Source organism: Porites lutea, chromosome 11 (assembly GCF_958299795.1).
Source record: "Porites lutea chromosome 11, jaPorLute2.1, whole genome shotgun sequence".
NCBI classification, from domain to species: domain Eukaryota; kingdom Metazoa; phylum Cnidaria; class Anthozoa; order Scleractinia; family Poritidae; genus Porites; species Porites lutea.
In genome coordinates this window covers 13,280,215-13,306,513 of record NC_133211.1, presented here as the reverse complement: position 1 = coordinate 13,306,513, position 26,299 = coordinate 13,280,215, and the positions used below count along the sequence as shown (strand labels likewise).

Here is a 26,299-nt window from a genome sequence, read left to right as displayed (position 1 = left end):
AACCAAAAATGGGAATTCTCAATGACATTAACAAGTTATTCACGAGAATAAGTAAAAGGACATCAATCCTGCAAAAACACTTATTCTCACAAAATTTTGCAAACATAAACTTACTTCTTGAATTTCTTCAAGAATAATTGATCATTTAATATCCTATATCAAACACTCGACACTGTTCCATGTGGTATCCGGAGAACTCAAAATCAGTATAAACAAACCCTGGAGAAATGCCTGGGCCAAGTTGTTCGAAGGCCGATAATTTTAACCTGGGTTTCTCTCTCATTTGTTTAATAGTATTTTCTTGGATAATTTTCTTGTTACTTTTCAGAGTATCCAATCAACAAATTGCCAACAAAAAGAATTGAACCGAATTTGCTTCTTAAGCTTTCCTATCTGAATTTAAATTTGGCACTAACCCTGGGTTATCTTAACCCTTTCTTGAACAACCATGCCCTGTACCTCGTTTTTTCAACCCACTTCTCTATAACTGGATATCAGATGAGACATTACATTTCATTTTGGTCTACCACTTCAAAAACTCATTAATAATTCATAAAGAAAAAACAAAAGAAATTAATATTTAATGAATGTCTTTATATCTGATAAAGACACAGCTAAACTTTACATCCAATTTTTTAGACCAAATAACCCCAAATCTAAATATTAGTGCAAGAATGAGTTGATCTTTATCAGAGATTTTGAAGCTGTTCAAAAAGCTCGCAGTCAAGTATTATCAGGCGTAAAAACTCTTGACTTCACCTTGAGTTTTTAAACCTGATAAAACACTCCTGGGCCGAGTTGTTCAAAGCTGGGTTAAGACAACCCGGGGTTTGAACGAGATTTGTATTCAGATTTGAAAGCTTAAAAAGCATTTCCTTTTTAATTCTTCTTGTCTACAAGTTGATGATTGGGACCTCTAAAAATAACAGAGAAAATTATCCGAGAAAATTCTTTTGAACACAAGAACATGAAACCTGGGTTAAGCACTAATTGGCCTTCGAACAACTGGGCCCTGCCATTTTAAACAGTGCTTCAAGCATTTCTTGGCCTTTGACGGTCTTTCCATGTGAAGGCACCTTCATACCATTCGAAAATCATATCTGTCAACTAAGATCACTAATAATCTAGCACACACCATGTCATCTATACCTATGATGTTTAGAAATGATGACAACTATGGCTAAGCTGTTAAAATAAGCAAGAACCTTTGCCAGCTAATGTGAATGTAGCTATTATTGCAGCTGGTGAGATTTGAGCCTTCAGAGAAGTAATTGGTCATAAATCATCGTAGCTTCAATAAAATGGAAAGTCATTATCAACATCCTATGTTCCAGAAGGTTTAAAGGTGGGAGTCAGTACAGAATACAAAGCGAAACTCTCATATTTTGCCTGGAACCCAAATTGCTGTAATGAAATCTACTTCAGTTAAGAGACAGTTTGTGTTTTGATGGTGGAGGAATTCGCTTCAGATACAAAGTTTGTATCTGTGACAAAAGCATATCCAAGGAACTGGGGTAGGACTCACTCTCCCCTCCCCCTTCCTGATCTGCCCTGGTAAGGGAAGGCTCTGAAGGCAGGCAATAAATAATATTAAGAATACCTTCCACTTATCCGTAAGACTAGGTTATTAAATAGCAAGGAAGACTGACAACTACAAAAGGAGCTAAAGCAAATAGTTCTCAAAATTATTTTTAAGACTTTTGCTCCAAACTAAATACAAAAAGAAGTGAAAGATGTGACACTCAGTATGTTACAGCCATGAAACAAAGCAAAAATTTGATTCTCCATGAGAGTTGAACTCAAAAGACAAATTTCAAGAGTTAGAAATCTGAGTTTAGAGTTGTCTGCTCTTTGTCTCAAGCTCATGACATACTAAACTTATTTATTAAGCCAATTTACCACTTTGCTGTTCTGAAAGTTAAAAATATGAATGCCACATTTTTATCTGTCTTCACTGCTAAATAATAATTTCAGATCAGAGCAAGCTGGATTTCCCTGAAAAAACAACACATATGGCAGTTTCACTTTGAATACTTTAATGATATTAAGTCTCAATAGACGACACTCTCTTCGAGACAGAGAGAACTGCATAATTATTGTATTGGTCAACCCACATGTCACTACCTTGAATGCTGATAAAAACCATAATGGAACATACATGTCATTTTTGCTTTCCATTTTATGAAACTACTATTATATTGTCTAATTTATTTACCCCTAGCTTAGGACAAAAAATTAAAAATATATCTAACAATAATATTCCTCAACGTAGCTTTCAGGGGGTTCCTTTAATATTGACTGTAAACTCTAGAGAAAGGGAACCCCGAGCACCAGGTAGAACAGTACATTGTATTCTAGTTTGTCTGATTTCTTCTGGTCATGCCAGTAGTGTTAATTTAACTCTAACACCATTTTATAGGGTCTTGATTCTAAATAAGTGACATAGTCGATACTTCACAGACACAAGGCATGCCAGAACCATGAAAAGTACCATGTCAAGAAGCCAACATCATTAAAGAGCCACTTGTGTTCAAACTTGACCTTCAACACTTCATTTTTCCAATGGCCAGCAGCAAATGCACAGAGGAAAATAATGATTAAAACTTTCCAAAATACAAAATACAACATTAATAACTTTTCTCTGTTACTGAAGAATGACGTCGTTCAAGAGATTTGCTCAGCACAGTTTGAAAACAGTTTAATCCTAATCAAGAAAGCTCCCAGTCTCGTCCTCCATTCCCTATAGTCCTGCAAGGTCCTTTTCTTGAATTCTAACAACCACTTTCCACATGAGTGCTATTTCAGCACATTAACCTTGAAAAGCTCGTGCCCTGTCAATAATTATTATCAACGACATTCCCACACTTTAATTGTCATGTCAACACTTCCAGTTAAGACAAAAGGTGCTGATTTGTGGAAATCTGCAATGAAGACAAACAGCAAAAAGAGAGATTGAACAGTCGTGACAGAACCTGGAATTCTTTAAACACAAAGCAAAGATACAAAAACTTCTTATTGTTCCTTAGACATTTGCAAGGGGTGAAGGGTCAAGCAGCTATCTTAAGCATTACATTTTTTTGTCCATGATTTCCAAAAAGACAACTCAAAGTGGAACAAAATCTGTATGACTGGAAATCTTTCAAGAAACAATAGGGAGCCTCAATAAGCAAAGACATTTTCAGGGGTTTCAATAAGCACCGACGGCGACGAAACGCCTCGGCTAGTTTGCTCATAGAGGTCGGCTATTTTTTTCTAGAAAGAAGAAGCAACTGGTTTGAATAACATTGTAAACGAAAAATATATCATAAAATCTGAATGAAAATTTAATTACGGTGCGTTTTCATAAAGGCCCCCTGGGTTACGTTATGCTTTAGTCATGTGAACGCCATATTTCAGTCATTTTTTCACAAGTTTATTTATAGGTTTACGCACAATTTGTTTAAATGCAAAAGTACATAATTTAGTTTTCATCATTTGTTCATTGCTTGTAGGAATTGATTGTGTGACTGATAAATTGAAAGCTGCATTTTCTTGAATGAAAAACACGCTCTTTTGCCCACAAATTTAGTCCCCAGAAAGCTGAAAATCACATTTCAGGGCTTTGAAATGTCAAATTTTCTGGAGCAGAACTCGCCCAGTCTCCCCCTCAAAGAAGAGGAACAACAGCCCCTTGTTCATACAGTTGGTTACTCGATTCAAACCTGCTGACTACTTCAATTTTTATTGAAACCCCTGCATTTTTGAGAATGCATGTCAACCACAAGTGAGACCTTTTCCCTTTTATTACGAATCAACCCAACCAAATTTATGAGGCTGAATGCCTTTATTTTGGAATTATTATTGACCAGAGGATTTGCCCAGAAATTTGCACCAAAAATTGCACTAAAAGTTGACATGCATCACTCAAAAATGCCTTTGCTAGAACTTTGCATTGGTGTAGGATAGGTAAAGGTCCACTAAAAGCATATGTAGCCCAAATGGATGGAGATAAACATGGTTTTAAAAGTAGCAAGGAACTTACCTAAGGTGGTTGCAAAGTGTTCATGAGCGGTAAGAGTTTTAGCACATCGTTTATTTTTGTAATCCCATATTCTAAGAGTTTTGTCATCAGAACAGCTAACTAGATATTTGCCTCTTGGATGAAACATCACCCCACGCACCCAATTATCATGCCCCACCTGTTAGAAAAGAAGAGGGAACACAGGATAAGAAGAAAGATGTAAGGAGTAACTCTTGGTTAATATATACTAGAATAATCTCATCATGAAGAAAATTATATTTTTACACTTTCAATGTAAATGTAGTATCAATGGGGCATTCTTCATGGTGGCCAGTAAGCCTTAGAAGACTGCATCATGGCCAACTGGTTAGCAATAAACCCCAACTGCAGGCACCCATCAAAGGTAGTGGATCAGTCTCAAGGCCTCATGATGATGATGATGATGATGATGATGATTATCATCATCATAACCATAACAAAATTCCCTTATATAATTGGCTATCGGCAGCCCTAATTACGGCATTGCTAAGACACTGTTATAGGACAGTGCGTGTCGTTGAGCACACACACTTTTATGATTTATTTTTTTTTACTTCTAGCAAAAACTTTTTAAAAATCTTGTGTTTTAATTTGAAGTTATCACAAAATTAATGTTGTTATAGTTATGGCGGGAATAAGACAGCTAGGAATTTCTTTTGGTTCTATTTTTTCTTCTATTAGCCGGGGGCCACATTCATAGTAGCCGGGGGAAATCCCCATCCACCACCTCTTAATGACAGCCCTGATGATTTAATACCAAATTGAACTCCGCTCAGTTCTTTTATCATTAAATTTTAGTTTTAATTATTATTATCTCCCCATAAATTTAATACACTTGCTTACAATGAACTTTGTATCACCACTTACCAAGGTCATAAGACACACTCCAGTACTCACATCCCACATTCTGATTGATTTATCACGAGAAGCTGATACTAAAAATGGTCCAGGATTTCCTCCTCTTTTTGGACCCTGTTCAAAAATGGCAAGCAAATAAAATATCATTTTAAAATATAATACTGAGAACCTGTAATATCTCTAATATTCATGATTTACCCAAATAATGTGTTGGAAAAATGGACTGCGTGACCGTCACGCTGTGAAAGTGAACTTTATTCCTTTGATCTAGTTGCTTAGTGATAAGCTGTAATGACGTGATGTAAGGTTTAGGATTTCAAAACCATGTGCGAATCAAGGAGATCTGGCGATTGTATTCATTCCTCATAGCATGAACATTAAATTGTGAAGTGATTCGAGTCTGTTGGTCGCTTTAACGTGAATATTATCGGGAAAATCTCTTGTGTTAGAAGCAATCGGAAGATTCCTGACAAATGAACTAATTGATAAATGAAAGATCTGGGAAGGCCCTATGTAACTCCCATTCTAACATCAAAATAATTCTCCCTGTGATTTACAACCATACATAAAGGAAATGAGAATGACAATCTAACACTTTATCAGAGGTCACTTTAGGCTTGATTCCAGACACCACTTTAACTAAATATATTCTGTACTGAACTAAAATAATGGAAATTTCAGAACGTGTATCTGACACAACAAAGGAGCAGAGTTAACAGTTTTGGGAGAGTGACATGTTTAAGATCACAATGCAAAGTTTATCAAGAAAGGTAAAGGTCATCATCAATATACCAACTAAAATTGGCCATTAATATTCTTTTCAAGGAGAATAACAACTTTTACTATATAAACACCGATGAAATACCAGGTGAGCTTTCCCGCAAAAACATTATATCTTCACAAGTGAAAATATCACTGTTGTTATGGCTACATAATAAATCGCGCCTTTCGCAGGAAAAAAAGTGTTTCAGTGAAATGGTTTGGTATTTCATTGGTGTTTACATAATAAATAAAACATTACATGGCCGCTTGGAGATACGAAACTTCTCTTCGAGTGTTGAAAATATTTCACTCGTTCGCAATATTTTTCAACACTCGAAGAGAAATTTCGTATCCGCGTGGCCATGTATATCCTCTATATATTGAGATCAGATATTAATACAGTCAACTCTCTCTGAGAAAAACACCTTTGGGATCTGCACTAAGCATCCGTCTATGAGTGATGTCCACCTCATAAGAGTCAAATAAGGGGAGTAAAGAAAGCAGGGACCAACTCTAGGCATCAGTTTTACAGCAGCATTCGTCTTATGGGGGTGTCTGTTAACAGAGAGTCAACTCTAATCTAAAACTTCATGCCCCCTGAAAACCCGAAGTAGAGAATTACCTCAATTCCTGCCGCTTCAATCACATAAGGGTTTGCAGCTTCTGGGGCCCATGACACATCCTCTACTACATGTTCATGATCTCTCAAGTCACATTTACATTCTTTTGTTGCTACCACCCACACACGGATTGTCTGCAAAGAAATTTGCAATCTGACATAAATTTCCACGCTGTTTTGCCAACTACCATGGGAGTAAATACATGTACAAATATGCAATCAATCGTTAGCATACAATTCTACAGTTTCAATTTTTTCAATCCCTATTATGGACAGCAAAACTTTTAAGATTCCACACTCCATTGAGTTACAAAGCAACACAAATAAACAAACTACATGTTAGTTCATTTAAGAGGTCATGCAATGGATTTCATCCACAGACACAAAAGTCAACATTACAGGCAACTCTTCCAAGAGGTCGATTTACACGGTACAACTTTGTTACATGCGATGTGTTTTAAAAAAAACCTTCAACCCAAATCATAGCCTGTAAATCAAACTTTGAATAGCTGCAAGTAAGTTGTAAGTGAGATGTACACAATACAACTCATGTCGTAGCATTATTGTAACACATTGAATGTGAGAAAGTTGTGCCATGTAAATCGGTCTTAAGAAGACTGCAGTTGGAAATAACACTTATACATTGTAACTGCTTGCCCTAGTGAAGTGTATACTGTATACTGTTTACTAGTCAGACGTCAAAGAAAATGACTGAGTGGTCATGCTAAGAATTCATCCACAGACAGAAAAGACAACATTACAGGCAACTCTTCCTAGAGGCTGATTAACATGGTACAACTTTGTCACATGTGATGTGCTTACAATAGACCTTCAACCCAAATCATAGCTTGTAAATCAAACTTTGGATAGCTGCAAGTAAGTTGTAAGTGAGATGTACGCAATACGAGTCGTCATTAGATTCTTGTAAGCACATTGCATGCAAGAAAGTTGTGCCACGTAAATCGGTTTTAAGAAGCTGCAGTTGGAAACAACACTTATACACTATAACTGCTTGTCCTAGTGAAGTGTATACTGTATACTGTATACTGGTCAGTCAAGGAAAATGACTGAAACGTAGCAGAGACCAAATCTAGGTCTTAAGTACAGTGTATGTTACTAAAAGAGAACAAAATGTATATGTTATTTACATTTCCACAGGGTAAAGACTTAAGTATCCTCTGACATTATGTCACACAATAAATACATACAGTATGCACCTTAAAATTTCTGTTAAACTATACTTTAAAATATTATAAAGAGGACAGGAATGTAGAAGTAGGTTTTTTTACCTGGTCATTTGAGCAACTTGCTAACAAAGAACCTGATTGTGAAACGGAAGCAATATTAAAAACCCATTAATTTTAAAGTTGCAACAATTTAAGAATGCCTGTTCATCACTTCAAGAGTATGCTGTATATTAATATTTAAGTAATTTAATATTAATTGTAAGTAAGTTTAAGTAATAAACTTTAGGTAGCATAATGTTAGTATAGTGTCCCCAATTAGAGAGCGTCATGGTGAGCAGAAAAAAGACACTCTTAAGTGATTGCTTGGTGTTGATATGACCATCAGTAATTTCTAACTACCTCTGACATAAAACCTAAACAATGTTGTGAACTATTAGGGACCTTAAGCAACAAGAATGTCAAAAATGGCAACCAGAAGTTGATATTTTCTCTCTTTCAGTGCTACCTCAACAAATTCATACAGCAGGAGTTAAAACAAGGGCATTCAGAGTTGTGTGAGACAAAAGTGTTCCATCAAGTGAGACATAGATCTTCCAGTCGCTATTCATGACGTCCAGGATGTCAGCCTTCTCGTTGCTTAAGCTTACTATTATGTCTTCATAAAACAGTCAACTGGATGAAAAAAGGAGGGCAAGGAGAATTCTATAATCTCCAAACCTTGAAAATGATCAAACGTGCAGAACTTACCATCATTGCTAACACGTACTCTTCTGACCCACTCTCTATGACCTTGGAAAGTCTTCACACAAAAACTATAAAATCAGATTACACCATGAGTTCACCCATTAGTGAGGGGAACAAGGGTAATGAAGTGGCAAGTTACAAATTACTAATGAAGACTCACAAATTAATAATTATTTGAATATTTTAACATTTACATTATCCACAAGGAAAGTGTGCCGGCAAGTGACAGATAAATAACTATATCCATCACTTATTATCTTTGGTATTTCCATTTTCTCAATGACAATAACAAACAAAGTCAGCCCTTAGTGACACTTACCCAGAAGCAACTTCCCACATTTTTATAGTTTTATCTCTAGATGATGACACTAAATAATCTCCTGATGGCAGAAATGTCACTGACGAGACATTATGGTCATGTCCTGTTTTTTGTTAAAAAAGAAAGATCTTCATCAATACCATTTCAGAAGAGAACAAACTCAACAAAATTTCAGGCAGACAGTTTTTTAAAGACTTGTTCAAACTTTAGTACACAAAATTAACAAATCACGCACAGCAAAAAAACACACCCACCAGTTAAAGTTTTGACGCACTCAAATTCGTGGAAATCCCATAATTTAATGGACATGTCAGCAGAACATGACGCTAAAATAACAATAAATATGATAAGTATCAGTCAACTACCATACTGTCCAAGCAACTATGAATATTAATTTACAATTTTAGTCACACGCAGGACAAGAGGGTATAACTAATATTAGAAAAGGTTGGCACTTTATCAAGGGATGCTGTTAGTTTTCCTTTAACAAAGTGACATCCTATTTTGACAAACTCTTCCTATCGAAAACATCGCCAACATCCTCTTAAATTTTAAAACAATTATTTTTGGTTTTGTTCACAAGATCTTGAACATTGGATCTATTGGTCTGGGTTCAAGCCTTGCCATCACATTGGTATAGGATTTAATGGAGCCAAAACCAATTGTGGAATTGCACGCATTTTAGGCATCCTACTGATGAACAGTTGCAACACGTAGATATATACATTTTTAGCAACTACTATAATTTGCAGTCTGTCCACTTTGAATTGATTCCTAAACAAAAAATTTGCTCCACATGTACCATGGCTTACAAGAGGTTTCAGCTGTAGCACATTAACTGGAAACACTGTTCAGTATCTTGGTTCTGTGGCTCATAGGAGGTGGTCCCTTGAGAGAAGCTCACGCATGCAGTTTTGACTGTATCTAACAACATTAGTCTCCAGCCAATATTGTTTGTGATAGCAATAGAAGTCAGAATCACTAGCTCATTGTAGAATCGTTTTTACCTAATATTTTTCCGGTATGATCAAATGATAGATCCTGTACAGCATCTGTGTGACCCTTCAGGGTCCGTTCGAAGTCTCCAGTTTCATAGTCCCAAACTTTAACTGTAGCATCTTCTGATGCTGTTACCATGACACTTCACAGGGAAAAATAAAGGAAAAAATATAGATGTCAACGACATCTCTCTTCACTAAATATAAACAAAAAGGTTGTACAGACTGTAGATCGAATTCTCCAAAGCAACAGCTACTAAGTACATATCCCTATCTAAACAATACTTAACCCTCAGAACCAACAACAGAAAATTGTTCTTAATTCTAAACCTGTGGACATCTGAATCTTTTGGGGATACCTCTTTCAATCAGGGTCATGGAAAGATAAAAATTTGTCAGCCCCACCAATGTATTTTTCACTTAACCCTTTAAGCCCCAATATCCACATACACATTCTCCAAACTGATCTCCATACATCTCCTTTAGGAATTAGTTGAGAGAATTTGATAAAAGATCTTGCAATTTTCTCTATGGTGATCATTTTATTAATTCTCATAACTTCATCTCTTGAAAATGTATGGATATTGTTAGGAGAAAATTGTTGTTGATCACTATTGGGACTTAAAGGGTTAAGAAATGACAAAGGGAACTAGAGTCAAAACGCATCCTGCGAGTATCTCTGGGATTGTTACTGGAGATGCACTGGCCAGCTATTGGCCAAGTTTTTCCCGTCTCTAGTAACAGTCCTGGAAGTCTTTGCAAAAGTTAACTTGGCTTAGTTTTCTTCTCTTCTGACAAAAGACCAAAAAACTCAATTAACTCAATTTACAGTAATACCACGGTATATACTAAAAGTTTTACCTATACACTGGGTGGAATAAAACTTTGGTAACTGGGCTTCTGTGGCCAGTCAAGGCATATCTGTCACAGAAAAAAAGTCACATTAAAGAATTGTCAGACATTTTAAACCTTTTTTTTAAATAAGAGAGAGACTACAAGTGGAAGAATGTAAACATGTGACAAAGAGTGTATAGATGAGAAAGAAAGTATTGACAACAAAAACCCAAAAGGTCCTTGACTTTTTGCTACATTCATGTAGGAATTACAACACACTTACGCCGTCAAACCAAATCAAATAATATCTGCTCTAACCTTTCTGGAGGTCTAGGCATCCAGTCTTCTGGAGAGCGGTTTTTGCTCACTACAGACCCCGTATTGGCCTCTTTCTCTGCCTCTGACAATCTGGCTTCTAAATCCATAACCTAACGGGATATTTGAGAAAATACAATTTAATCATAATGCAGCCAGTCATTTCTCCATCTATATACCGATTTGTTAAAAGCAAGATTTAGATTTTATTTTCACCGGCGTGCAAAGAAAGTTGTGTCTGCTAGCCCGAGGCTACTAGATTTTGCTATTGGGGCTCATGAATTCTGTTGTTACTTACTTGTAAAGTGTTTTGGGGAACTCAAATAACAGCAAGAAGTGTAATCAATCCTGTTCACAAATTTTCTTTTTTTAACTGACAAAAGATGGCACCAAACGTTTTTACTGCAACAAGCCTTTGGGTGGGTGCAAGTCAGCTGAAAACAGCCACTTTGTCTCTACAAATAGCTAGTCACGAAATACTTTTGGGACAGCCCTCTTTGAAAAGCAACACACTGAGTGCTCCACTAGGAATTTCATATTCAGCAATTTTGTTACCTCTGCGTCCTGCATCGCTGATACCTAAAAATGCCGAAACATGCAAAAAAATTCATAACATGCATCCCATAGGACGCAAGATTGATTGATCAATCTGAAGATTGTTTTTATAGAATATCCTGTCCCTGTGATTTCTGCAGTTGTTTTTGTGGCTGTTATGTAAGTATGCATACTTGTTTTAGTCTTTTTTGAGCTTTAAATAGAAGGAATATATTTTCAATGCAGTAAACTGCAATAAAGAGTTTTGGAGTCTGTCCTCAGATTAACTGTCTGGTTACATAGAGGTCCAAGCATTTTAATTTTAGGACTTTTTTTTTTAACTGGGACTCGATGGTTCTCATGATTTTTCATAAGATGAGTCCCAGGACTCACCATAACATTACTATTTGTAACAAAATCACTGCATATTGGGAATCAATTTTATCCTTGGTCAATCTTTTCCCCTTTAATTGAGGAGGGTAGGGTAATGTATAATAATGAGGTTAAAACCTAGGAAAATAAATTTTAAAACCAAGGATGAAAATGAGCCACAACATACATATATGACTTGTCAGTAACTGTGCTGTCCTCATAAAATGTCCTAGGATTTAATGGAACTTAAACCAATATGTGGAAATGCACACCTTCTACGTAGATCCTTCTGATCAACAGTTAGCACATATAGGTAACAACAAAATTTGGTCTCTGTTCCCATAAAATGTCTGCAGGCTGGTAAAGTCAAGTACTTATAAAGTAATACACTCAAACCTCTATAAAGCGACCACCTTAGGCCCAGGGAAGGGACAAGACGTCGCATTATAGATGTTCTGTTTAGCCAGTGATTTACTGGATTTTTTGTGCTAGGACTTGAGTAATGGTACCCTGAGGTACAACGCAAACCAACCTTTTTCTGAAGACGAATAACAGAAGTCCATTTCTTTTCTAACAAACCACTATACTTTTTGTCCAATTCTCCAGGCTAAAAATAGAAAGCAACCATGAGATAAGAGCTACTTTTCTTTCTCCACAGAAAAATTCCTAGGACTAAAAGGTTCTTATGCCAGGTAAGAAAGGAGGTCACATGGAATATTTATCTTTTTATGACGTACTTTATATTCAATATTGTCGTTGAAAGCTAATGATGTGACCATTCATTTCACATGAAACTCGTTTACCATCAGTTTGTACAGCTGGTTCGGCATTTTACTTGAATTTTTGTTTGCTTTTAGTACTCTAAGGCACAGCACTACTATTGCTTGTTTTGCAACAGGAATGTTGCACCCATTCGATGACTACCAGCCAGGTGGGAACAGTAATCAACATCTGCTACAATAACAAAAAAACATGCACCCCAAAACCTTCAGTTAAGTTGTCAAGAAGAAAGATTTTCTTTTTTAAAATAACTTGAGCAAAGATATGTTCTGACAGAACATAACAATAAAAAGAGTGGAATAATGTTAGGTTGTATCCCTGTGTGAGCGACTAAAAACTAAAAGGAGGTACTGTGACACTACAAACTTCTACCCCTTTGCCTTAGGGAGAAAAGATTACACAAAATCCCCTGGAGGATTAAGTCAACTAAACATGGGAGATAAAAGGTTAAGAACTTTGATTACAAGGATATTTGACAGCATACAGCAGCAAAACAAAGTGTAAGCGAAATAAACAAGAAAGTGATAAATTCGATTCTCACCATATTTGCATCTTTCTTGAAAGCATTCAGGGCATCTTCGAAGCCACATTGGAAAAGATAGTCAGCAATGGCTTTGTGTCTGAAGAATAAACTAGCAGTTAGAAGGTGACAAAAGTCAGAGAAAGGAATATGAACGTGGAGAGGTTGAAAATACATTGTTCACGGGAAGTGAAACCTGCAAGAGTCCACCTTTGTCTGTGATCAACTACAATGCGCTAATCCGCAATGATCCGTCAGGGCTTTGAAAAAATATCGACATAATTGCGGTAAACGATGTTTCATAGCACGACATAATTATTGTAGGAGGTAGGACACTAATCTATGGGCACAGAAAGGGAAAGGTTAACTTGCCAGCGCAACCTCGATCTGGAAACAAGCACAACTCAATCAATTTACAAGATGAATAAATAAAGTTTTCCAAACCCACACAAACTTACAGTTCTTCCTTCTGTCTGGGAGTCAAAACCATGGCTCAAAATTTTCCTAGTCTTTCCTAACAACTTTTTTGTTCAAATCAAGAGCATCTATGATCTTGAATTCCACTGAAAACATTCCTTTATGAGCGATCTGTGTACAATAACCATCGCGCTCACTCCATACTACAAGCGACACCCTCGCTCTGCTAGATTTCCTGTGAGTCATAAAACAACAAATGGATGCAAGGTTAGTCGCTTGAATCTAAAGAAACTAAGCACACGACGTTATACTGCTCAAAATTTATACCGGCAAGGGCATCGTAATATCTTTCAGCAAAAGAAGGTCACTGTACAAAGTTCTCTAACCGGATCAGTTCTCAAAAACTTTGGGTCTTGTAGATTGACATATGGTTTTCGCTATACGCGCATTGTTTATTGTACAGCTAAATATAATGAGAATTCAGAAGAATGAAGCTTTACAGGAAAAAATAAGTGAATGTCAGATTGCCACAGAGTCATAATATTACGCATATTTTAAGAGAGACATGGATAACCCACCCATGGTCTGAACTAACTATGCGCTGACTCTCCCAATTGGAATTACGTCAGTTCCCGCAATTATTCGAGATCTTCGTAGAAAATAACTCACCTCACGTTCAGTTTGCCTTCTGTGCTCCTTCTCACCGTTTTCAGCGGCTCTTTGACCGCAATAATCGCCAAAGAATCGCCTCTTTCTCTTTCACAGTCTACCAATTTTTGAAACTCAAACACCGCTTGATTTCAAGCACTTCGTAAAAACGGCCAGCCCATGATGCAAAGCGACTATAATGCGCATGAGCAGCCAGCCAGTGACGCATTGTACCCTGGGTATTATCCATCATGGCCGATGCTGGCGCACAAAAAGCTTACCGAAATGTGGTATCGTCTTGCGATCATCAGGCCTTAAAAGAATGCTTAGACAGGAACAACGGTGACAGATCTAAATGCATTAAAGAATGGGAAGACTTTCAACGCTCCTGTGCTGAAAATAAGAGGTGCTTTTTAGTGAATGTTTTATAAAATCAAATGGGTTCATCCTCGGTGTAAAAACCTGTGAAGTTTTTCTTTGTTTTCTAGCTCTTGTTTTCCTTGTCTCTATTGTGTTGACTTCTCAGTGGCTTCGTGAGTTTCATGTACGTTTTTCCACCAAGTATGAGCCATGAAATGTCACGTGCCAATGAGAGGACAGCAATTCAGTCGTGGTGTGCAACAAATGCAGACTGCATTGTTAACAATGTTGTGAAATGCTCTTAAAACTATCGCTATCACTATAAGAGCCACCCAGTGGATATGCCAAAATAAAGCCATTATCATTATCATTATTATTATTATTATTATTATTATTATTATTATTATTATTATTATTATTATTATTATTATTATTATTATTATTATTATTCTGTGCATGTCTCACACCCAGAAGTGGCCTTATTCTCCAAAGCATCAAGCTATTTCCTATAGCCTTAATTAGGTGTCTAGGGTCCTTATTAGGAGCTTGGCTGTTCCCAACAAACAAGCTTTCGGGAGCAATGCAATAATCCCAGGTGTTCCCAACCTGCCTTTCTTTTTCTGCTACCCATGTATCAAAAGGACAAGCTACATCGACAATAAAGCACACCCTACTCTCCTTTTCCAGCACTACAACATCAGGTGGTGATGATGATGATGATGATGATGGTGGTGGTGGGTGGTGGTGGTGGTGGTGATGATGATGATGATGATTATCATTATTATTAAAACTATCCCTAGACTCCATAGACTTTTTAAGTCTTTGGATACTTCTCTTGATATAGTTAACCGTGTTTATCTACAAGTCCGTGGGCTTCCTTTTTTGCACATTACAACAGTTGCAACAGTTCGCTGGGAAAAGTTTTTGGGAAAGCTTCGAGGACCTTTGGATTAGATAAAAGGAAAAGTTGGTGGGTTTCGAAACAAGGTTTTCATGGGAATTTTCAGGTCAACCTTACATGGTTTTTTGCCTTTTTCTCTGGCCTCCTTGACTGAATCATGCTCATTCTAGTACCGTTTCTAAGATCTTTTCACCATGCACAAGTTAAATGACAAAGTTTTCCTTGCCATTAAAACTGATGATGTCTCAAGTAGTAGAAGGAGTGCGGATCCGCATGGGAAGTTATGGCAAGTTCAGGGGTAATTAGGTTAATTATAAACAGCTTCCACTGTCATTCTTTTATGGAGCATTGTGTGTGTTGAATCAGTGACAGCTGGCACAGTTTTAAAGGGATAACTTTGACCTTCTTGCAAAAGTGAGAATTAAGAGTTGAAGTGGATGCATATATGCAAAGGAGATGTATTTCTTTTGTTAATGGCATTGCCAAAGCATGACCGCATTAAAATATGTTCAAAAATATGTTCAAACGTGCGAATTTCATAACAAAGAAAAAATTGTCACAGGATATTCTTATGTTAGCCAAATATACTCACATAAACTGCTTTTCATGGTGTGGTTTTCTTGATCATAATCCAGCCACGGGTAGCTTTTCAGCCATCGCGGCTAGAATTTCTTTTGTTGGATCATTGACATCATTCAAATTTTCATGAGCAACTTGCATTGTTGTGCTGTCTTGATCAGATTCATCTTCACACTGCTTTCTTCATTTGAAAAAATATAACAAAGGTTTTGTCTCTTTTCAGCCATAACCAATGTCTTTCGTTCACATGGTTTGCTCAAAAAAGAATCAAAGATGGTGCCCGCATTATAACAAGTGCTGTTTTGGCTTTGGTCTGACCAATCACACACACTGTGATGTTGTAAAATAGCTGTGGGGGTAGGGTAGTTGTGCAAGTCTTTCCTGTCCAATAATCTGTTTCTGTACTTGACCAGCTAAGTTTCTGTTCATGTACATGTAACTGCTATAAACCTCTAAATAATTTTTTTTTTCTGTTAATTTGTAGGAAATTACAAGAAAAACAAGAAGCCGGAACTTGTGGTTGCGATTAAAGGTAATTAATTTCTGATATTGAATTTTATTAAATTCCCAACCTGGCATAATGTATTTCTAGCTTTCTCATTGGTTTACTGGATCTCAGTTGTCGTGCATTATACCTATTTTTGTCCTTTTTACGGGAAATGAGTGCGACAGCAACAGCATAATAATTTTACAAACATGATATTTTTTTAATGCTTATGAGCTATACACCACAAAATGTGCCAGTAGCCAGTAGCTTTGCCGCTCCCACTATTTGTTTGCCACGTGCATTGTTGCCATTGCATCCATCTTAGAGGCTTCTCTCATTTTCTTGAAAAGCGAGGGCCTCCTTAAGGCATGAGCGGTAAGCCACAAGGTTTGTTGCATTGTGCATGAATTGTGGTTGGACCACTTAGAGCAATCACATCTCAATTTGGGTTCATCGTATTATAATAATTACGTTGGGTTGGGTAGACTCAGTTGCCTAGCAACAAACCCTTGTCAAAGAAATTGGTCAGTTCTTTTTGTGGCTGTTTTAGCAGTGAAGAAATGCTATTGGCAAAGGATTTTGACAAAAGAAGTATTTTAAAGAGAAAATAGAAGTGGTTCCATAAACGTTGCCTTGAAGATAAAGAGTGAAAATTGGATTAAACAACATTATTTTTGGGTTATGTCTTGCAACACAGACAACAGCCAGACAAGTTTGCTTCTGTCAAAATACTTTCCAGTTTAAAAGTCCTTCCTTTTTGCTACAGCTGCAATGTGTTATTTCTAGCAGCAGACAGAGCGAACCTCATTTTATAATTTTGCTCAAGAGTGAAACATTTTGTTTGACAATAAGAATTCTCAATTAAAACTGAAAAGGTAAAATTGCTTTGTTGAAAAGTTTTTGGTATGTGGATTTTGTTACCCCTGGCTTCTTAGGTCCATTTCAAAATATAAGCATACACTGTAAATGAAAAAAAAACAATTCATTATTGTGCTTGTGGTTTAAAAAGGTCTTGAGACATTTTTCACTAAATTTGTGGTACACATTATTACAATGTTTCCATTTGGGTTTCCATCAAGTTAATGTAGTTTGTTAGAAAGTTTCCCAAACGTTAAAAAGAAAATAACATCTCAGATTCCCAGGTCTAAATTGCCATGATTCAATAATATTATGTTATTGAGTCATGGAAATTTGTTATTGTTATTGTTGTTGTATAGCACTCAATAATGCAACAAAAAAGATGAGAATCATTGAAACCCAAGCATCTTTTGCCATCAGTGCATACATGTAGATCAGATCCCTAAATGTGAATGAGAAATTCCAACAATGATTTTCAGTTACATAGTAGTCGTTGCCCACCCTAGAGCAAACAAGGTTTTATGAATATCATACTGACCACAACACCTGTGAAATGTGTACCAGTGATGTTTTTATTATAACTTTAATGTATAACAAAAGAGGATGAAGTATAGTAAGTATACCGGGTAGTTATTAGTAAGCCCCTTCCTGTACGTCTACTCTTCTCAAAACTAGACAACTTGTAAGAATCAATAGAAGCGTTTTGTCAATGACAACTAATCCATTGCAGAAAAATATACTTTAAGTTTATCTAACTGCTGCCAATTGATCTTGTTTTTTGGTGCAAGGAATTGAATTTTCAAGAATCAATCTTCCACCATGTACTTTGTACTCATATCTGTCACATGCAAAAGATGGGTAATATGTGGACTATATATGCCTGTAGATAATCTCTTCATGCATGTAGTCATTAGTTAAACTTCCTTTTAATTTCACGCCAAAAAACAGAGAGTTAAACATTGTTCAAAGTGCAGACGATGTGACCAGTGCTCAAAGATATTAAGTCACACAGCCAAGGCTTGATTTCTCAAAAATTAAAATGCTTGGGGTTTGCCCAGGCAGGAATATTGAAGTTTGTATAACTCTGTATAACGCGGCGCGTTATACAGAGTTCTCTTTTCTATGAGATGCTAGGGAAATAGAAGATGTCTGCTATTAGCCTACATGAAGGTTAATGTATGAATTCTCTTAAATAAAATATTGATAATATGTGGATATCTTGCTCTCTGAAAGTATTAATATCTATATGCCCTGATAGCTTGAACGTAGCACATGGATTATAATACTAGAATATTTTGTACGTGTAGCACTATTAATGTCTTTTTAAATTGTAAGATCCCATTATATTGGTTCCTTTTCCCCATTGTTTCTTATGAAGATTTCTTCCTGTGACAGTCTTCCTCCCCCATGTTAACGGCTTCAGTACTTTCAAACACTTCTCTAAACTGCTTTTACAGTTCCTAATATGTTTAGATTGCATCTCTCGTTTCAACCAATCATCTACCTAAAACTTGAGATAGAAATGAGCAATTTAAAATGCCTTTTTACTAGAAAAATTCTAATAAATTTCTAAAAGTAACGAAAAAAAGCTTCAAATCATGCGTTATTTTTTGCTGCCAGGCCCTTTTGCACAGGCGATTTTTGTTGCATTTCATAGTGGAAATTTAATTTGTATTGTGACGATTTTGTTGGCCAACATAGGTGTCTGGTTACTGTGGCGCCGCAAATGACTGATAAATCGCATAAAAAGAGACTCGCGCGCGAAGGCAGTGTCAGGAACGCACCCCTCTCCATCGCGTTATTTGTCAGGCTACGAAATACATGTATTTAGAATATTGACTAAATTTCTATCGTTCCGACCTTTTACTAAAATCATTTCCTTTTAGCCAAGAAAGACGTTAAAAGGAAATGACTGGAAAGTAAGAAATGGAAGGGAACTCACTTGTCACACCATCCGCAAGACTTGAAGCAGTGATATCGAATGAACTTTCCTTTGTTCCCGGGCCGCATGCAGTAGTTGAAGTCTGGTTCAGTAAACAGTCTGCACAGGCGGTCATAAAAGTCCTTACACCCTGTTGTAATCAGAAAAATAAAACACAATGACTGGAAATAATAAAGCGTCAGCAAGCACGGCCATGTTTTCTTATACACCTGGTAGCCATCTAAAACGGCAGCTGAGGGACAGTCTGGAGGAGCAAAAACGTGTGTCCGTATTTAAACTGGACGTAGTGGCATACGGGTTTTATCCAGTCCCCACAGCGGCAGGAGCTTCGAAACTCACCCGAGACTAGTTGCATGACTGGAAACAAGCAAAGCGCCGTCTCGCCCGCTCTCTCTTTCCCGCTGTCTTTTGCGCGCCAATTTACGGAGTGTGAGAGACGTTGGAGTATGAGTCAGGGATTTATCATCGAAAGCGGTCGCTACTAGCATATTGGAGAGATGGCCGCTAACTGGAGCTTGCAACGCTCACATTAAGGCGGTTTCTTAAATGGTAGTTTGTTTTATTGTCTTGCGTGACAATATGTCGAATGATGTAACGTTCATCAAGTGTCCTTAACGCTGCGCGTGCAAGCATGAACAGGTTTGAACAATTCTTATGTTTTCTTACTTGGACACCCGTGTCCGTTTTCCCCATAAGCAGGAAAATTGTTCCAGCAACATCCGTATTCGCTTAGTTGACATCCTGGGGGGCTGAAAGGTTCTGACAAATAAGAGGGGAAAAAAATCATAAGTCTCCTTACTTAAGTTATGACTGTCCGTTGTCCAGAAGTCCTGAACGTTTTCGCGCGCGAACTCAAATTATTTTGGAGTAATGGAGTTCTAGAAGAAAAGCGAGAACAGTGGAAGAAATCGTTGTACGCGATCAAAGGACAGAGCTACTCTAGCCTGTTCCAGGCGTTCAGATAGTGGGGAGCGGTGTGAAGTGAAAAAGAGCGCAAAAAAATAAAAGCGAGGGAGGAGGAGAGGTTCCCGCACCTCTCTCCCCAGTCCCCCTCTTCTTTTGATCGCTTTCTTTTCTTCGCACCGCTCTCCACTATCTGAACTCTTGGAACAGGCTAGCTACTCCCGTTCAGCAAGCCGTTTCTAACACCATCTTAGATAACGACGTGCAAGGGTGAAGGTCCTCTCCTGGTGGAGGACACCCGACCCCCGTAAGGTGGATTTCCACTGTCGCGTAATTTTTACATGCGTCACGCGCGTAAATGAAATACCGGCCATGTATGGAGGGTCGCGCTTGCACGTAAAAGTTAAACCTCGCTACGCGCGGCTTTCGTACATTGCCTCTAGTTTACTCGCGCGTAAATTATACGTACGTACGCACGCGTATTAAAGCGAGCGAGTCATCGTCCGTTTTCTTTACTGAGCGAGGCCTTTGATATAGTACGCGGCAGAATTCAGTGAACCGGCTATAAGCTGTGTTAACCTTTGCCCATTACAGGTGATTTGTCTCCTAGTAGGCTTAGCTTTGGTATAGACACAAAACAGGACACCCTTAACTATAGGAAAAGGCACATAAACTAAAGAAAATCAACTTACTACAGAATTTGCACTCCTTTGAGCAGTATGTCGACATGACGCGCTTGAATTTTTGGCAGTAGCCTGACTCCGCCCACGCTTTACATGTTCCAGCCTTCGATTCACGTTCGCCATCCTTACACACTAAATATGAAGTGAAAACACTAGGTCATACGCCTAATAAAAGTGTGGGCGAATATTGTAAAGCGAAGCAAAGCGCGCGGATCTCACACACCCCTCGCTCCAGGCCTTTCACTTGACCTCTGGCGCGTTCTTGACCTACGCAGAAATACTAGCCTGCGTAGCTGGCGGGATCGCTCCCGCGAGAAAACTTTTGGCAGAGGAGCTACCTAACTAACCCCCATTTACAGATGAGGGAATTATAGACAGAAAAAATATATTGACGTATCAGATTTTGTAATTCAATCTACCCGCACGTCCACATCATAAAAAGCTTCCGTGTGTTTTATCACGATTTTCAAATTGCCCGAGGTTGTTTTTAAGTAATAAAACATGGAGACAATGATAAAAATAACCTGCGTTTTAGCGGGCGCTTTCTACAGTACCCTCCGGGCTCAGTGTCCTATTAACGAGGCTCGATTTAGACCTCAACAACTTCGTCGCCAGGGCTTTACCCGACGAGGTTAAGACTGCAAAACAGCCCGTATTTTTGTAGCCTGCGTAGCTTGGGGAATTGTGTTTGCGCGTTTGCGAGTTTTCGCAGCAAAGCCAAGCTAGCGCCGATTTCAAAGCGTATCCTCCCCATTCTCCACACGGTTTCGCATGCAAAAGATGAATCACTATAACGTTTGTAAGGAGAGCACACCACTATGGTGGGTAGGTCTCCTGAGTAGGGTCAGTTGCAGGGTGTTCGCACAGTGATGCTAAGCTGTAGTAGCAGACCTGTATTTGTCTGTTTGAATTACTGTTGTTCGTCGAGTCGTTTATTTTTCGACACGCAACATACCCTTACAACAGCGGAAGAAGAGAGATGAACACAAAGGGGATTAAACTGTGACCAAAATTGAGGCAAGGGTAAATACACTGCACAAAACTTACAAGGACGTGGCAATCTCCTCAGTTCATGAAACAACAGGTTTTGAAGTTTAGAAAGGGATATTCATACCCCTCCCATCCGTATAAGGTTAGTTTCAGCAGAGGGAAGGTTGTCCCATTAAGAACAGCCTTGTCCCAGGGCCATTCTGACGGAAAAGCGCTGGGAACGAGCCGGGCTGATGAGGTTTTTCAGCCGATCCGAGAAGTCAGAACTCAGTTCAATCGGCGTGGCTAGGTAGTTGATTGACAAGAAAACTGTTTTGAGATTTTAGGGTAAGAGAGGGCTGTAAAGGAATTAAATTGAACTTAAGTCCAACGATTTATACTGAAGGACAGCATAAATAACATAGAATAGCATAGATTTTGTCTGTGATTCACGCGAAGACTAGGGGGAAAAAAGAGCTATTGATGTTTAGCTTCGAATTAATGGGTCATAGTTTCAGTTTTTTTTTCCATGAGGTCCAACACAGGAGTATCAGTTGGCTACCCCTTTGAGCTAGGGGGCTCCTGTTTGAACCGAAATTCTGGAATTTTCTTCGTTGGTTTGGAGTGGTAAAACAAATTATCAGAGAAGTAGCTTCAACTTGTCTGTCCGCAGCAGCAATAAAATCAGGATGCTCTGCAATAGAGAAACCTGACTTAAGCCACTTTATTTGCTTTTTTTTAAACGAACATATCAGGTCAAAAAATAGATTGAAGGACCAATTTCCGGTGCCTAAACGTACCAGAGACAAACCGAATACCTACAGAGTAGTTTTTCTGTGCGCTGTTAAATAAAAGCGCATCGATCCAAGTTTAGTGGCAATGATTGCTTAACTGTGGTTCAACACCAAAATTTAGCAGCGGCACTGAGTAAGTCAACCTTAAGTCTTGCCCGCGACTTCCTTCGATAACTTGTTAATCGCGTGATTGTTAATTAACAACATCTGAAATCGCCTTACTAGATGTTGCCATACGGCGCTTGGTTTCTAGTTACTAGACAAAAATAGCCTAAAGACTGCAGAGCGCTCAAAGAAAAACTTTACAGTAAGAAGCAAGGACTATCTCCTGTCGCTCACAAAATTTATGGGATTTCTGTAAAATAGTATCGTTGCTTCAGCGAAAAATAAAAGTTTAGGGAACAATTAAAGAACCATACAACTGAAATATGTCTCTAACACGTGTCGTAAGGGTAAAGTCAGCAAACATCCTTATTTCGCGTCGGTAACTCGTATTAAAAACACTACTTAAACTTACCTAACTGAAGTCGACGATGCGCTCACTTTATCTCCCTCCCCTCTCCCCATCTGTAGCTATGTGTTATCTGTGCTCTTTTTTATGGGTATTTAAAGCTACTTAAAGCCACAAGAAAAGAGGCAAAGAAGTTGAAATAAGGATTCGAGGTCACAACTGGGAATCGAACTCCGAAATTCCCGCAAAGAAGGCTGCGCACTACTGACGGTGCCGCTAATCCTTGAGAGTAGAAGACATAAAATGTTCGACAAAGACACTGAGAAAAGCTGGAAAACACTTTAAGCAACACGCTGAAACAGTTCCATGTATTTAACTTTCTGGTCTTTTCAGTGTGGCCAAGTGTTTAGGACTTCCTGCTACATAAGTTCGATAAGTTAGGTACTGTCTAATAAGATTGCCACTGTTTTTGTCGAGTATGTTTTTTGCTTGTTGGTTTGTTTGTTTTTTATTTCTTCATGCGCGCGCGAAACACTGATAATGGCGGTGTTCAACACCTTGTCAGCCACTCGTAGGGATTACACATCTTCAAGAGCACAGCCGCTGGGAGCGCAACATAAGGAAGCGTAATGAAAGCTCTGTCAAAGCTGTTAGTACGCCAAAAGATAAAATCAGCATTAGGGATTTACCAATATAAATCTAGTCTTTGCCTCGTCGCAAAAGATCAATCGATATCAGAAAGAGGAGTCTGGAAAGTTTTCATGATCAATATCGTAGATTGATGAATAGATTGTTACTCGATAAATTGCTCAACATGATACCCAGCGAGTACTGAGGTAAAAATGGTACAAAGAAGTATCTAGAAGAACTGGAATCTATAAAAGGTCTTGTGCGGCTTTACTTTGAAGTTTGTTCTTCTCGAATGCTGAACCATCAGCAGACCAAGACCTAACTATTCCCTTTACTTTGAAAAAGAAAACTAAATGCAGTTTTAAGTGGTTTAGACTTATCTAATTCTAAGAGCCTGAGTATACGATAATAATAACTTTATCATACGTAACATCAAGAACCTAAACAGATATACACCACAAGATGGTGGATTAGCCCCCGGATTAGCCATCATTTGCTCGATAGCTCATTATCCGGCAATTAGTCTCTAACACCGAAAACTCATCTTCTTCCTTCCTCGTTAAGGCAACGCGCGCGTGTCAGTCTCGAGTCAGTCGTTCATGCGCAATGGCTTTTGAGGCGTTCAGATCATGGTTTGCGTTTTGAAAGGCGTTCTCTTTAAGCCATAAGTAGTAAGCTTTAGCAACGACGACGGTGACGGTAAGAGAACGTCAAAAACGCAATAGGTTCATATTGCGGGCAAGACAACAACTTTGCACGTGCCTTTTTTGTACGTTTCTTTGCCGTCGCTACGCCACTACAACGTGAAGCTACCTAATTTAACGTTTTTATGGAGGACGTTTCAAAACGAGCGACGACGAATTTTTCTTTCTCTTTCTAAACTTGAGTGCAGGCCCCAAGTAATCAACTCCAGGGAAATTCGCTACATTTGACATTTTCAGCGAACTGGAATAAACGCGACACAGTTTCAAAAAAAAGAAAACGTTTATTCATTTTTCAAGCGACGTTCTCACTGCCGTCGCTGTCGTCGATGCTAAAGCTCCCTAGAGTCACTCTCCGGACTTATGCTACAATTAACCCAAAGCTACCAAGATGAACATTCCACAAAAAGTACATAAGTTAACGTTTTATCTAGTACTGATTTGCAGTACTTTAACTAGCGATTTGAAATACTGCCGTGAAAAATAACAGTATCAGTGGCCAGTTTGACTATATATGACCTCACGGCGGAAATAAACAACAGACGTACCCGGCAAGTCCATTGGATAGAGAGGGAAGTAGGGTAGACTATATCTGCTCCTTCCTCTTGTGTTTCTTGTTTGTCTCTTTGATCTCCCTGTATGTCTTCTTTCCACTGATTTCATCCAAGTACGCAGAAGAAACATTCTGTGATCTCTATCGATCTTCATTTTGGGTTCTGAAAGCTCTAGAAAAAGAATTTCATCTAGTTGTTAACAGTATCGTGGTTTTCGTTGGATCAGTTCCGAATATACATAATTAAATAATCGAAAACAATAATATGAATTTCTAATCATTTGAAGAAAGCAAGGAAAGGAGAGACATTTTCCTCCAATAATATCAATATTCCCATCTGCAACTTGAAATACATGAAAACAGTCTCAGATTGAATTGCACTGTATTTTCAAAACATTGCAGCCACCCTGGGGGGGGGGGGGGGATCCCAGGTGATGGTGGGGGAGACGCTGGTCAGAAAATTGGAATTAATTGGGGCGTGGCAAAGCTTTAGCCCTTAACGATACAATTCTAAAATAGAGAGTGAGCCAAATCAGTGAGAGCAATCATGAATCATTTCAGACACAGAAAGTGTCACAGAATATCCGCTTCATTCTTTTTTCTTTCTACTTTTCTTCTTCTGCCTTTGTTATCAAGCACTGCCCTAGGATTTGTGTATAAACATATTGACCTTCTGGTACCATGTTAAATCCTCAATTTTACAACCATTCCCGTTCTGTTAATAGGGAGTCCCCCCGGGGTCGATCTTCTGCATGGCACGTTTCAAGAATTGCACGTACATAGTTGAGATCATAAAAAGAGCTTAGCTGATGAGTATAATACACTGAAATGCTTGTTCGAGAAAGTGTTTAATATAGACTGGTACGAATCAAGTGTTAATAGCTGAATTTGCGTTTGTTTCTATATGGACTCTATACCTTTCTTAGTTCCGCCATTGATGAAGTCCACCAAAATTATTTGAATCAGCAGGCTAACAAAAACAGTGGCTTTCTTTATAGCAACCATAGTTTCCTGACCAAGACTAATTCAGTTGAGGTTCAATTGCAGCATGTACATTCCCTTAACGCGTTTCCCACGCTGTGCGTGCAGCAGTTTGTCTCCTGTCATCCCTTTATAGATTGCGTCACAATATCTTGGTGATATATATTACACATTCAATTTCGGAGATTAGCAGGTTGTGACGACAGTAATATGATCAGTTCACTGGAGTTTCTAAATAAAACATGTTCCAGCCGCGTTTTTTGTTTAATAGTCTGTGAACGATACGAAATCCTCTGTTTGACCTTTCAAATGCAACACGCGGTCACTGGGTGGATGGGAGGATTTTTTTTTTTCGGGTGGGGGATGCTTCAATGACTTGATTTTAAGACTAAAATCGGATTTTCCATGGATAACGCCGGGCCGAGGGAAAGGGGTGTATGAAAATGTCACGGAGGTTATTTAAATGTTTATTCTGTCTTTTGCAAAATTGCCGTAAGTGGTAAGTTGATACGTAACTTGTACCTACCCAAAACAGAAGTACCAGTAAACACTGTTCTAAAT

At 38.1% G+C, this 26,299-nt stretch overlaps 2 protein-coding genes across 4 annotated transcripts; both read right to left on the bottom strand.

The window, feature by feature from the left end:
• Positions 1-2,019: 2,019 nt before the first annotated feature.
• Positions 2,020-14,365, bottom strand: LOC140952908 (lissencephaly-1 homolog). Of its 2 annotated transcripts, XM_073402362.1 has the most exons (15): positions 13,968-14,365; positions 13,340-13,533; positions 12,903-12,981; positions 12,114-12,188; positions 10,679-10,788; positions 10,388-10,447; positions 9,536-9,669; positions 8,783-8,854; positions 8,529-8,631; positions 8,213-8,277; positions 7,568-7,599; positions 6,282-6,413; positions 4,907-5,011; positions 4,022-4,178; positions 2,020-2,921 (listed from the first exon to the last, which is right to left on the bottom strand). In XM_073402362.1, exons 2-15 carry the CDS (start codon positions 13,369-13,371, stop codon positions 2,848-2,850), a joined length of 1,230 nt encoding a protein of 409 aa, XP_073258463.1. In that variant the 5' UTR covers positions 13,372-13,533; positions 13,968-14,365; the 3' UTR covers positions 2,020-2,847. The 2 variants fall into 2 exon arrangements, with proteins under 2 accessions (XP_073258463.1, XP_073258464.1); XM_073402363.1 differs by lacking the exon at positions 13,340-13,533.
• Positions 14,366-17,756: 3,391 nt separating this feature from the next.
• On the bottom strand, positions 17,757-26,018 carry LOC140952911 (uncharacterized). Of its 2 annotated transcripts, XM_073402366.1 has the most exons (6): positions 25,675-26,011; positions 24,753-24,929; positions 20,669-20,791; positions 19,740-19,832; positions 19,074-19,203; positions 17,758-18,641 (listed from the first exon to the last, which is right to left on the bottom strand). In XM_073402366.1, exons 1-6 carry the CDS (start codon positions 25,760-25,762, stop codon positions 18,632-18,634), a joined length of 621 nt encoding a protein of 206 aa, XP_073258467.1. In that variant the 5' UTR covers positions 25,763-26,011; the 3' UTR covers positions 17,758-18,631. The 2 variants fall into 2 exon arrangements, with proteins under 2 accessions (XP_073258468.1, XP_073258467.1); XM_073402367.1 differs by lacking the exon at positions 20,669-20,791 and having other exon boundaries at positions 17,757-18,641; positions 25,675-26,018.
• Positions 26,019-26,299: the final 281 nt, after the last annotated feature.